Raw genomic sequence first — 14,468 nt, 5'->3', positions numbered from 1 at the left:
GCTCAGAAGCCAATGTGCTCCATCTCTGCTCTGTGTGTTTAGCAATCAGTTTAGTAGGCAAATGTACTAAATCCTTCAGTCTTCATTTTTCAGGGATTAAGTTTGCTTTAGAAAGCACAAGTATCTGACTATCAAACTACTGTACCTGCCCACTGCTTTGCAATGTGGCATTTGATTCAACATACCAGTGAGAGCTTGTGGGGCAGCCGAATTGGGTATTGTAGCTGCATCCTGAGGGATTGAACTAATATCAGGTTCTGGTGTGCTTCTTGGAGGAGAGATTGCTAAAGGAGTCATCAGAACACGAGACTTCAGCTGCAAGACATAACCAATTTGGGTAATGAAAATATATACAGTGCATTTTATTTTTATCCCACACGTTTCACTTCCACTGAACTCCCACTTATTAGCAATTTGCTCTCGCATCATTTTACTTCCAGCCAAGAGACTCCTTTCACTCTTTGAAAGATAATGGACTGAAAGAAACTGACATTGATTTGCAATGAGCAGTAACACTTTAAGTAGCAGGATACAATATTATACCCCCACTGTGTACTTAGTTACACTTGAGCAAAGTGGGTGTAAAATCAAACAAATCACAATGGTAGCATTTTACACACCCTTTACTCAGGTTTAAATAACTTGGCGAGGCTCAAAGCAGCAGCGAATTGGGCTCTTTATCTACATAGTAATTTAGGGCCAAGTTTTGCTCTCAGTTACACAAGTGTAAATCTAGTGCAAAACTCAATAACTCAAGTGGGGCTAATGAAAATGGGATTTGGCTCTTAACATGGTTTAGGGGTTAGTGTCATGTTACTAAATGTCAATTGCTACGTAGTTAAACTTAGTAATCCTGCTAACTTGTGGTATGCTTTAGAGACAAAGAGTTCATCTACACAGCAAAACCAAAACTGCCACAGTGAGTCTCCGAGCCCAGGTCAACTGACTCTGGCTCACAGGTCTCACAGTACAGGGCCAAATATAGCAGTGTAGACAGTCAGGCTTGGACTGGAGCCTGGGCTCTGAAGGCTGGCAAGGAGAGAGGGGTTTTTTGCTGTGTAGACATATCCATAAGCACCATGAGTATTTACTGTGTAATAATACAGTGCGATTATCCTTACAATACCTGGCAATGTCTATCCAATCAAATGATGGCTGGTTACCTTGTAATTAAAGAGTACTGGCATGATGATATAGGGGTCCTGAAAGCATCACCCTCATTTTTCTTTTGGTATAGCGATAAGCTTCAAGAGCGCATGAATGAATATTGGCTATTCTCCAGCACATGAAATGGTGAATTCCACATTCTATATCAGCCAGTTCAAGATGTTCTTCTTACAACTGATTTTTCTTTGTTTTTAATGGACAAACTACAGAATGCTACAGAAGAATGGTTTGAGGAAAATTAAACAACTTTCACGTCCATACTCATTATAAGGGATGTCGCTGCCTATGAACCTTCACCCAAACCAGCGTTTGAAGGAAGTCGGTACCATTAGCTGCAACCCCAAACCGTGACCAAAATCTTGTGGCGAGACAGACACTCTTTGATAAAGACTTACCCATCTTACCAATAAATTGTTGGATAAGATATCTGCCAATGGTTGCAAATGCCTAAAACAGCCACCAGTTCGTTTCATCACGGTGGTAAAAACAGCTGGATCAGGAATCTGATCCGAAATCCACTGAAGTCAATAAGAGTCTTTCCATTGTATTTCATGGACTTTGGATCGTGTCCCAAATACAGACTCATTCCAATTATTGCTTCAGCATCTCTTGAGCTCAGTCGTGTAATAATACCACCATCTAGCTCTTATATAGCGCTTTGCATCAGTAGGTCTCAAAGCACTTTACAGAAGAGAGCGGTATCAGTCTCATTACTTCCTCACACAACATACAACCAACCTGTGGAACTCGTTGCCAGGAATGTTGTGAAGGCCAAAAGTATAGCTGGGTTCAAAAAAGAATTAGATAACTTCATGGAGGATAGATGGTCAGGGATGCAACCCCCATGCTCTGGGTGTCCCTCTGATTGATAGAAGCTGGGACTGGATGACAAGGGGTGGATCACTTGATAATTGCCCTGTTCTGTTCATTCCCTCTGAAGTATCTGGCATTGGCCACTGTCAGACAACAATTTAGTGGGAGAGATGGACCAGCAGTCAGCCCTAGTATGGCTGTTTTTACAGCTGTTTTATAGATGAGAAAACTGAGGCACAGAGAAAGGAAGCAACTGGCCCATAGTAACCCAGCAGCAGAGCTGGGACTAGAACCCATGTCTCCTGAATCCCAGGCCAGGGATTGAGCCACTAGGCCACACCACCTCCCCCCAAAACAAATACTTTTATATTCTCAATAAAAAACAACAACTTTTTGTTGCAGTTGGCGCAGTTTCTGTTGGAATTATCTACCTGACACAGCCTGCAATACAGCCAATCCCCCCTCCTTAAAACATACTTCTTCATGAGGTTTATAAAACCTAGTCCTTCCCTCAAGGGGGACTTACTCCAGAATGCCTGATACAATATATACCTAATAAAATCAAATCTAAACTTCATCAGGCAGTCACTGTGCTCTTTCTTGTACCCCAGCCCCCTCTGTTGTCTGATTAGACTGTGAGCTCTTTAAGGCAGGGACTTCATCTCCTTGCTAGCTGGAAAGAAACAAGCTCATTTGTGGTACTATAGAACAATAATATGATTGCGATTACATTTCATTCAATCCTATTGTGAAGACACAAAGCAAAAGCCCCTGCATTTGGTACTCCTAGTGGCCCTTGGTGCAAAATCAAAACCATGGGACTGACTAGCACATTCAAAGGAGCTGAAATATTTATGAGATGATTGCAGAGTTACTATTCCCTACTCCCCCCCATCCCCCAGGTTCATGGGGCAGAAGGATGCGCAAGTGTGGGCATGAAATATTGTATATTAAGGTTTTGTACAGTGGCTCAACCAGCTCATTGATTACATTGGGTTACTGTGATGTTAGTTGTGTCATTATTCATTACGATAAATAATGATCCATATATAGTGCTAGAGGGGTGCCTGGTGTTTTATAAACAAGTAAGATGATCAATGGCACTTAAGTCAATGGAGGAAGAGGGGGTTTAAACATATGCTAAAAGTTAAGAATTGGTTAAGTGCTTTGCTGAATCAAGGCCTAATTGTTCAATCCATTTCTGAAGCAGGCTAAGCTCTTGGTCCTAATAAGATCTTGTGGCAATGAGCTCCACAGGCTAATTGTTCATTGTTTTAAAAAGCATTTCCTTCACCAGTTTTAAATTTGCTGTGATATCAGGTTATAAAACATGGCAGCTCCTGATGTTAAGTCAATGCACAGGTCAGGCCTGCAGGGAGCTAGGCAGGTCAGGTGATTCATTCTGGTCTATTCTCTAGTAGCATTATGCTCAGTTCAGCACTTAGAGAACCTTTGGGTGTTAAAATTAGAATGGAGAAAGTCTGCTCAGAGCCACTGGTGATTTTTCAACCATTAAAATCAATGGCGGCGGGGTGGGGGGGGAAGATAAGCGTTGGAAAGCCTTAAGCTGGAGCTGGTGTGGGGTTTGCAAAATGTGGTAAGTCAGAAAGTGAAATTGTTAGTTTATCCGTGGTAGTGTGGATTGATGCTACGAAACTTACAGTGTCCCTCACGCTGGAGTTCTGTGCTCCTTCTCTCAGTTAGGGTTGCCAGCTGTCTAACTGCACAAATCCAAGCACCCTTGCCCTGCCCCTGCCATGCCCCTGCTCCGAGGCCCCACCCCTTCCCTGAGGCCCCACTCCATCTTGCTCTCCCCCACCCGCACTCACTTTCACCTGGCTGAGGCAGAGAGTTGCGGTGCAGGGGGTGTGGGCTCTGGGCTGGGGGTGGGGCCAAGGGGTTCAGAGTGTGGGAGGGGGCTCCGGGCTGAGCCTGGGGCAGGAGATTGGGGTGCAGGAAAGGGTGCAGGGTGTGGGAAGGGACTTGGGGCTGGGGCAGGAGTGTGAGAGGGGGTTGGGGTGCAGGCTCTGGGAGGCAGATTGGGTGTGGGATGGGGCTCAGGGCTGGGCCAGGAGGTTGAGGTGTGGGAAGGGAGAGGGGTGCAGACTCTGGGTGACGCTTACCTCAGGCAGCTCCTGGAAGCAGCCGGCATGTCCAGCTCCTAGGTTTGGGGCAGCCAGGTGGCTCTGTGCGCTGCCCCTGCCTGCAGGCACTGCCCCACATCTCCCATTGGCTGTGGTTCCTGGCCAATGGGAGCTGCAGAGTCAGCGCTCGGGGTGAGGGAAGCGTGCAGAGACCCCTGGGCTGCCCCTGCGCCTATGAGCCAGTGGGACGTGCTGGTCGTTTCCGGGAGCCGCATGGAGCCAGGACAGGCAGGGAGGCTGCCTTAGCCCCGCTGTGCCGCAGACCGGACTTTTAGTGGCTATTAAAATCTCTCAGAGTGGTTTCAGTAGCCACTGGGAGGTCGATTCTGATTCCAGGAGACTCTCAGCCAGTCCGGGAGGGTTAACAACCCTACTCAGTCCAATTTGATTTGTTTGTTTTTGTTTCGGAGAAGGGGCACCTAAAAGTGGTACTTTATTTGTGGTTTGGCTGTTTGTCCTTCTTAGTGACTCACAGCAGGCTGGCCTCAAACTTGACTCACACACACTAGTCCCCCCCAGCCCTCAAGAACTCAAGTCTCCTGAATCATTTTAACAGGAGCCCTTCGTGAGATGAGCACTGCAGATCTGTCAGCTTATGCATCTTTAGTGGCACATTCTTGGCCTTCTTTAAAGTTTTCTTCTGCATCTTTATCCTAGTCGGTGCAGGTCAGGCTGGTGCACAGCTCAAGAGCAAATAAACAGGGTACTAGACCGTTGTGAGCTCACTAGTTTGGAAGCCTCTTCTTTCAGTTTTAGTAAACAGTTTTCTGCAAATCTAATTAAAACTGAATTTGCACTAAAGCATCCATGTACAAATAAATGCCACTTCTAGGGGGGAAGGATGAGGGAAATTTTATACTTAGACCATAATAAAGTAATGGCAGGATTACAGGAGATGATATAGTAACAGTGCTGCTGAAGCTTAAATGCCTTTGGAGACTGAATACTCAGTTTGAGTTATTGCTGTCCATGAGTCTCTGAATATTTAATACCAACACTCTTCTTATCTTGAGCTGACTCTGTTCTATTGGAAATCTAACCAAACCCATGACAGACTGTGAGTTTGTGAAGAAAATAGGGCAGATGTGGAAGAAAAATGAAAAACAGAGTGAGCCAGACAGTCAGAGCAAATGTTGAAATGGTGTAGAATAGATGGAAAATCCTCCCCGTAAATCATTCAAATATGTTTTATGCACAGAGTCAAAATGAAAAGCTCATGAATGATTTGTGGGAATATATCTCACCATGCCCCAACCACTCTGACAACCGGGTAGTGGAAATGTCAGAGCAAATGATTCGGGGGCAGAATGTTCAGTAGTTAAACAAATCCAATGGATGATACAGTATGTAAATTAGATCCATGCCCTGATCATATATTTCTTATTCACGCATAAGTGTCATTGATGTCAGTGAGCATTTTACATAAGTGGTACTGTACATTTAGCCTTAAAAAAAGGCATTGGGTTGAGTCACGGGGTGTTTTATTAATATAGCTAACCCATTACTTATGCCACCATACGCTGAGAATTAAGACCGAAAGAGAGGGACGGCATTCTTAGTTTTCTGGGCAGATTCTCTGTTACAATGTATAATGGATCCTGAGCCAATCCAGCCAATACGGATTAGAGCAGTCTTCAGACTTCTCCAGCATGCACTGCTGACAGAAAGCCACCTGCAGTATGCTCCCCTCCTCTGGCCCACTCACGTGTGCAAGCACAACAAAGACATAGCTGAGGCTGTGGCCCAAAATATGTATTGTTACTAATGTTCAGCACAAAGGAACAAATTTTCAAAAGCTTTGCCGGGGGATTGAGCTAATGTTTTGCCATTGGTTTTAAAGAGGCCAGGATTTGACCAGTTGAAACCAATGGACGTTCAGCTTGAATAATCTTTATAGGACTGGGTCCTTTGTACACAATGGATGAAATCCTGTCCCCATAGAAATCAGGGGGAGTTTTATCATTGACTTCACTGGGGCCAAGATTTCACCTAAAAAGTCTACACATACAAAAGCATGCAGTCTATTTTGTCAACAGTCTGTCTATCTATCTTAAGTACTTATATGCCCTCCCAGCCATGGTATCTGAGCACCTCACAATCCTTAACATGTTATCCTTGCAACTCCTCTCTGAGGTAGGGAAGTGCTATTATCCCTATTTTACAGGTGGGAAACTGAGGCACAGCGAGACTAAGGGTAACATTTGAAAAAATGCCTAAGCAGTACAAAGAGACTACACCCAACAGGGTACTTGTTCCAGTTAAGTGAAAGGGCAATATGTCAAGGCCAAAAAAAGTGAGACGTACCAGAACCTGTTTAACCCTATAAATTACTTGAGATAAGAATTTACGGCAATAGTCATTGCAATCAGAAAGAAAAAAAGAGTTTAGAACAGGAGGAAAACATCTGATGAAATCTTAGAACAAGAGTGATGCAGAATGAGCAGTGTCTCAGGGAGAAAATCTCACTTGATAGTGGGGCATGTTGACACGGGGCATGGGACTTTCAAAACACGTTGACACTAAAAGCAAATAGCTGTCTATGTAAAAAAAGTCCATGGGTCATTAGGTTCTATATTGTGTATGATAAAATGTCTTTGTTGTTCAAATCTCAGTCAAAAATATATTTAAATCCAGGCTGTAAATTCATAATTTGCTAAAATTCAGAAAGCATTTGTCCATCTGTTCTGTAATGATGCAGCTCGCTGGTGGCTATATAGAAGTTGGTTGTCTGCCATTTGGGCATGCAGTAGCTTTTAAAAATGCATAGAAGTCTCATGGTATCAGAAAGTCAGACAATTTGTGAGCTAATTAAATCAAGCGAGAGCTATGCATCACAAGATGTAATCTCTGACTGGCGCGCAGAGTGTGTTTTTATTGAGAGCTGCGCACTTCAGCAGAGGACACCGTATACACAGCATCTTAGCAGAAACATTGCTTTAGTGTGCAAATCCTATAAAGCAAATAAGTAGTACGAGGCCAGATGTGTTGAATGTTACCAATTGTGAATGTCAACTTCAGAAACTTAAGCCAGCAGCTAGAAAAAGATGTCTTATTTCTGTCCTTCCCGCATCAAGAAATACCATTGTCCCTAAAGATGCCAGTCATACACACTGGAGGCCAGAAATGATTGCGTTAAAGCAGATCCCATAAATAATGAATGATCTCCAATTCATTGCTTTTCTTTCTTCTCCTAATGCTGCCAGCAAATGTGGAGCCACTGAGACCCAGGAGAGGGAATGTTTTTTGCCAGACCATCCTCCGCTAATTATGTTAAACTCTTATTGATGCTCAGTCAGAATGGAGGAGCAGATCAATGGGCCTATGATAATTTATACAGCTACGGATCTGTCCCTGAAGGTGTCACTGCGTAGAAAGTGCTGAGGACTTGGACAAAGTAATGAGGCTCCTCAACTCCCACTCAAGTGAATGGAAATTAGAAGGAGAAATAAAGGAATGTTAAGGCACTGGAAACCCAGGTGCAATTCCCTGTTCCTCCAGAGGCTGTCTGTGTGATCATGGGCAAGTCACTGAGCCTCTCTGTGCCTCCGCTTCCCATCTGTGAAATGGGCATATTGGCACTTCCCTACTTCACAGCAGTGTTGTGAGGATAAATACATTAAAGATGGTGTGGTGCACATTTACTGCAATGATGCAAGCTAGACAAATACGTATAATAAATAGGGTGCTCAATGCCTTGGAGAATCAGTGCATAAAGATGATTTGAAACAAGTCTATTTGATTTCTTTTGGCTGCAGCAACGCTTTACATCTCTTGGGGACCAAACTCTCTCTTCAACAGGGTTGGAGGCATTCAAGATCCAATTTTTTTCAAACATTTGGATTGGCTACATTATATCTTTCATAATTGCAGTGCCACTGCTACTCACTTAGCAGTTCCATTGTTTCAAATCCTGTTATTGTTTCTTTCTCTTTGCTGAAAGAGTTCTGTATTTGGTAAAACTACAGTCTGAGGAGGGGAAGGACTCAGATGAAGAAATAGATTCTCCAGAATATTTTCAGATTAAAGTTGAAATGCAATGTTACAGTACTAAGAAATGGGAGCCAGCTAGTGTAGTGGTAGCAGCAGGAGACCTGGGTTCTGTTTCCAGCTCTGCACACAAACTTGTTGTGACACTTGGGCAAATAATTTAATCAGCTTGTGACTCAGTTTCCCCATCTGTAAAGCAGAGTTATTATTACCCAAGCACTGGAAAGCATTTGGAGATTTTTGGTATAAACGTACTGCAAGGGTGCAAATGTTGCTACTAATAAATACTTAGCATAAAAAAAAAAGTTCCAGTTCCAGTGTACTGACATAATACACTGGTATTTATTATGCACCCTTTTGGCACCACATAAATAATAACTCAAATAAAATTATAAATAGTGTATTGGAAAATGGCTAGTTATCCCATATTAAAATAAATAAACCACAACATCTTATAGTAATTGTTCAAAACACTACTACTGGTAATAACGCTGCTACAGTATTTTGGATGGTTACTATAGAATCCTTCAGTATTTCCATAGTGGACACCAAAGCCTGTAATTGAGCTGGATGTGTGTTTAATGCTACTTTATCATTCACTTACATTATTCACAATGTGAAATCTTGAAAGGTGAATGGAAACATTTTTTATGGGAACTGGGTAAAGGAGTTGGGAGATGTTCTCTAGCCATTGGTGAATCTGTTGTATGTGTGTGTGTGGGGGGGCACTTAAAATCTGAATGAATCGCATGAGGGGACAGTGAAAAATCAGGTGTTGGATACGTGGTGAGGCAGGGCCGGTTCCAGGCACCAGCCTGGCAAGCAGGTGCTTGGGGCGGCCTGTCCGGAGAGGGGCGGCAGGTCTAGCTATTCAGCGGCAATTCGGCGGACGGTCCCTCACTCCCGCTTGGAGTGAAGGACCTCCCACCGAATTGCCGCCGCAGATCGCGATGGCAGCTTTTTTTTTGCTTTTTTTTTTTTTTTGGCTGGTTGGGGCGGCCAAAACCCTGGAACCGGCCCTGTGGTGAGGACAGGGAGAAGACAGCAAAGGAAGGAGAAAATATCAGTGGGCGGAGAGGCACTGGATATGATGCAAGGTGTTATGGTAAGTTTAGTATGGGAGGAAGGAGAAAATTCTTCACATCTAGTAAGGCAAATCCTGGGAAAGGAGGGCAAGATGGATGGATGGGGAGGACGAGGAAGCTGTCATAGAATCATAACACTGGAAGGAACCTCAAGAGGTCATCTAGTCCAGTCCCTGCACTCATGGCAGGACTAAGTATTATCTAGCCACTCATAGTCATTGGAACAAGGTAGAACATGGCAGAAAGGGAGGAGACTGGATAAGAGGGGCCATCAAAGGGATGGGGGGGGCTAAAACCAGGCAGTTTCAGATTAAGCATGATGCTTGGATTTTTGCCAGGCCCTGTGGTTTGAGGGCAGCCTCCTGCAGCATTGGGTCTGAGCAGCAGGCAGCACAGCACACGGCTGATTGCTACTGGCTGGGCACCTGTGGCTATAAGAGGACCCAATGCACCACGGTGCCCTCAACCCCTCATCAAACATTGGTGAGGTCTGACAGAAGGCAGTAGGCAAGCAGTAGCAGAGGGTACAGATCTTCCAGATCTTTCCCTTCCCTCTTTTAGGTTCTGATTCAGTAAGACCCTTAAGCATGTGTCTAACTTTAAACACATGAGTTGTCCCATTGAATTCAATGTTAGGCACATACTTAAGTCCTTTCTGAACTGGGCTCTGAAGTCAACAGGAATCCTTCCAATGGGGTATGGATCAGGCCCTTGGTGCCTTAGACTGTAAGCATTTCAGAGCAGGGATTGTCATGGGGCACAATGGGGCCCCAGCTTGATTGAGGTGTCTCAGTGTTAAATAACAGAAGAGGCACATGTAATGAGAGGTTGAATAACATTATTCAGGAAGACTTGGGGAGGCTTAGAAGACAAAGGATTTCCTACTGTAGGGGGGATCTTTGGTGCGTAGGTGTAACAGGCTAGCAATGTTACCTGGTCCTGTTAGTATTTGTTGGCTGTGCTCGGAAAGGATTGAGTGGGTTTTCCTGATTCACAGAGCCAAGTGGCTGATTACCCCACCTGGATATAAGAGAAGTGGGAGCAGCTTGAGCAGAGAGAATGTAAGGTAAGGTGAGGGCTGAGCAGCCCTGAAGTGGGAGCTCGAGAAGCAGCCAGACCTGGAAAGAAAGCTTGAGGGGAACCTTATGTTATTGTAAATGTATTTGTTAAGACAAAATCCCAGAAGAGAACGGCTCAAGAAGAGACTTAACCAGCATGTGGGCTTAAATGCACTACCTGTTCACAGGAGTCACTGTATTTTCTGTTTAGGATCTTTAGCAGTTTATTATTTTCTAACTTTTGGCAATTTGCAATCTTTCAGAAACAGGCTGCATATCTATAATTGTCTGGGTAAAATAAAGTAACACGAATAACAAACATGCATTATACACCTACCTGCCTTCAAAAATTCACTGAGAAAACAACAGAGCAATCTGCTGCCAACAACACCCACCTAACTAACTAGCTCGTTTTACTCTTCAGAATACATTCTCCTTGCCACAACACCTTATTCGTGCAATGTGGGGAGCCTGGGCTCTCAGCTCCCCACATTGCACCTCTTAGGTCAGTGGAAGTGCTCCTGGTGAGGACACACACCACAGACCCAAAGAGATTAGTGTGGACATGCACCACTGCAATAAATATTGTGGTGGCTATAATTACCTAATATAGGCCGACTTACGATTCTAGTGTAGACATACCTTAAGGCATAATGTTCCAGTTCACTACCAGCAACAGGTTTTAAATCTTCTCTCCTCACCTAGATTAAATGAAGTCTGTGGTCTCAATCCAATTGCAACTTGGCAAGCGTCCCCATGACACAAACTACCAGCAGAGCTGGCAGCCTCCACAGAGAAGCTGAAGGCATGGAGAGTGAAAGTGAACTATCCTTCTATTCCTAGAAGAGGTTCCTCCAGGTCAGGTTTGAAGCCTGGGGAAGCTGGCACTGTTCCTGCCTGTGCTGATATCGTCTTGTGGATAGAGACACGCTCCGTCTTCAGGAGTCTCAGTTTGGGCACACTCTAAACTCCAAATTCTCTGAGATTTGTCAGTGCATTCCCCTGGAGCCCTAGCTGTAATGAAGTACATTGAGAGCTGGTCACCATTTTTCAAACTGAAAAATGGCCTTTTCGCCAAAAATACACATTTCTTTTTTAAAAATCAAATTTTCCAAAATGTCAAGTTATTTTAATGAAAACTTATTTTTTCACCCAATTTCCTGTTTCTTTCCTCTTTTCTCATTCTTTTTCTTTAAAATAAGTGGGTGAGGGAAGAAAAAAATCAGAACACCAAAAAATGTGGATAAAAGTTCACAATTTTTTTTTGAAAAATAAATTAGTTTCAAATACTTCCAAATGAAAACATTTTAACATTTTTGCAATTTCTCCCCATTTTTTTATCAGTTTGATGAATTCCTTGAAGAGAAGCTTAGTTCTTGTTCTATTATTGCATTGCACCACAAAGGCCTTTGATACATTTATCTTAAATTTCAAATGTCATATCTATTGCATTGTATCCTAACGCATCAGGCACAATCATTAACGGCAAAGGAACCTGGGGAGTGGCAGGGTTGAGTATATGTACCTTGTACCCGGGTTTTCTTCCTCTCTTCTTTGGGATCTTCACTACTGGCAAGGAACCAGACGGCGCTGAATAGAGATTGTGAACAGCCATTTTCATCGGAGTAGAATGGAGTGGGGGTCTTCCTCGTTTTCTACCAGGTATTCTTGGAGACTGCATGTCAACAGTATCCAGTCTTGGAGGCAGCGAGGACAAGTGACTCATATGCAGAGGAGCTACAAATCAACAAACAACAACAAAAAACACCAAGCATTTTTTGTTGTTTACATTGAAAATAATTTTTCAAACCCTGCGAAAGCCACAGCAATTTTTTCACTTTATTATTTTGTCTTACTGCAACCCTTACTCAGACAAGTTGTGCCACTGACTTGAAATGGGACTACTTGATGTGCAAGAACTACTTCCAGGAGTAAAGGGTGTAAGATTGGGGCTGAGGGTTGTATGTTAAAGAAAGGCAATTTCCCACTATTATGGTTAAATATTTACTCTCTACAGTTTTTCTAGCATCTGTTACTGAACTACAATAAGCAGGTTTTTGTCACCGTGCTCTGTCACTCCCCACAACTCCATGAAGCTGATGGAGTTGAGTAGGTTTAATGGAGCAGAATCTAGCCCATTTTCTCCCATTCAGCTTTTAATAAACAAAGTAAGTGTACAAACATATGCAAAATATTGAGGGAATAAAAAAAATTCTTCACCGCTTCTGGCAAAAAAAACACTAACGAAAGATGTGAAAACCCAACAAAAAAATTGAATTTTCATATATTTGTCTGTCCAGCCATTTGTTTTTCTGGACTACAAATCCAAGTCCCATTCCTCCCATTACTAGTTAGTAATTCAGTGTTGCCAACTCTTGTGATTTTACCATGATTCTCATAATTCCTGCTGGTTTTCTTAAAGCCCCACTCCCTGAGGCAAGTGATAAAATGAGAATCCAGCTTTCATTGTTAAAAATATATTTCTAGCCTTCATGGTAGCAGAGAAAAGCTTGAAAATATGCTCCAAGCGCATAGCTAGGAAAGCAGAAGGCAATTAAAAAGAACCCCTCCCAAATTATTTTTAAAAATCTCGTGATTTTGGGGACCTGGTTCATGATTTGAATGGTTATGTCTGACAATGTAGTACTGTAGACCCACTTACTTCAATTGGATTATTCACAATAGTGAACAGTATGCCTGATAATACGTGTTTGCAAGAGTAGGACTTGGACTCAATATATCATGGAAGTTAAAAAATATTTTGCCTAATCAAAAGGTTTGACAAACAAGACTCAAATTTCTGCATTTATTTGTACTTTTTTCTGTTGCTGTTTATTACTGGATCAGAAAAACAAAAAGCCCCCAACACCACACAAAAATATATTTATTTTAAATATGTTAATGACAATCTTTTAATAAAATGATGGGGACTTGCTCAGCTTGAACAGACCCACGAGGTATTGTAAGATTTGCAGACCAGTTAACAAGTCATTAGTGCTTAACACCAGCTGCCCAACACTCTCAAGCAAATGGTAGATGCCTCACACCAGAGCAAAGCAAATGCTGTATGATAAATATAGAGTGTTTAATACAGAGTGGCCAGGGATGGTGTAGTTAGGCTCCCTAGATGAACAATGCTAACTCAGGAGCTATGTGGAAACCCAATGTGTAAATCTTATCTTCACACAAAGTGAAAGTCTCCTCTGTATATGCAGGTTGTTCTTGCACAGAGGCTGGGTTAACAGCAGCAGGTTGAACACAGCATGAGTCAAATGGAACAGTTCTGTGTAGCTTGAGCACCACAGCTTCTTTCCTTCCTTCTTACACAGTGTATTTTTTTTTACTGTGATACTTTCTGAATGATGCCGTCTGATCCTTTACTGCCAGCCAAAACAAAAATTCTTCTTGAGATTTCAGATCATCTTAGAACAAGGTGGTTTCCAAGGAAAGGAAACAGAAGATGAAGCATATCAACATTCTGGGTGTGACTCATAGACACAGACATAAACATTTGGCACAAAAAAGTTAGTTTTTTCTTTTTAGTTTGCTTTTTGTAAGGACTGAAAAAATAATACTTCACAGAGGAGACGCTCAGGCAATTAGAAACCTAAAGTAGCACGGGTTTGTACATTGCATATGTATTTGTTCATTTATGGGAAAGGACAAAATGACAGGGAATAAGGGCCTGATCCAAAACCTATTGAAGTCAATGGAGAGACTCCATGAGCCAATGGAAAGATGCCCATAGAGAGTCTTTCCTTTGACTTCACTGGGCTTTGGATTAGCCCTTACATCCCCGCTCCAACCTTTGCACTCCAACCTTTGTCTTCTATTTGAATACAAAACGCTGTTCGGTGGACGTCTGATACAGCAATAATCTGTTCAATGAAGTTACAGTCCATGTATGTATCACCTGGAGTGAATGCAAATGACGAGCTGACATTTTAAAGGAATAAACCTCTTAAGTGACAAAAAACATGTGAATGGATTCAGGTAACAATAAGCCAGTACAGTCAATATGATTCAAAGAAACCTTTCTTACATGACTATATTGAGTACATTCAGAGAACAAATTGACTTTGTAAGTCAAAGGATCCTCACTATTGAACTTTTTCTGTATTTATCTACCTACCTGAAGCATTTCTAAAGCTCCTAGCACTGTTGTTTCTAGGACCCAAGCAGTAAAGTACAATAGAAGCAATAGGGTGTTCCAC

At 42.7% G+C, this 14,468-nt stretch overlaps 1 protein-coding gene across 2 annotated transcripts in view; it reads right to left on the bottom strand.

The window, feature by feature from the left end:
* The window catches only part of SCML4 (Scm polycomb group protein like 4), a 60,635-nt gene extending 48,685 nt beyond the window's left edge, over positions 1-11,950 (bottom strand). For both annotated transcript variants that reach the window (XM_054023540.1, XM_054023539.1), the window contains exons 1-2: positions 11,780-11,950; positions 186-315 (exon numbers count right to left, since the gene is read on the bottom strand). In XM_054023540.1, the coding sequence (XP_053879515.1) occupies positions 186-315; positions 11,780-11,935 (286 nt within the window). In that variant the 5' untranslated portion in view covers positions 11,936-11,950. The remainder of the gene's footprint in view (positions 1-185; positions 316-11,779) is intronic.
* Positions 11,951-14,468: the final 2,518 nt, after the last annotated feature.

The sequence above is a fragment of the Malaclemys terrapin genome, chromosome 3 (assembly GCF_027887155.1).
Source record: "Malaclemys terrapin pileata isolate rMalTer1 chromosome 3, rMalTer1.hap1, whole genome shotgun sequence".
NCBI lineage: Eukaryota > Metazoa > Chordata > Testudines > Emydidae > Malaclemys > Malaclemys terrapin.
The sequence above is the reverse complement of the archived record's forward strand: the minus strand, read 5'-3'. Positions and strand labels throughout refer to the sequence as shown.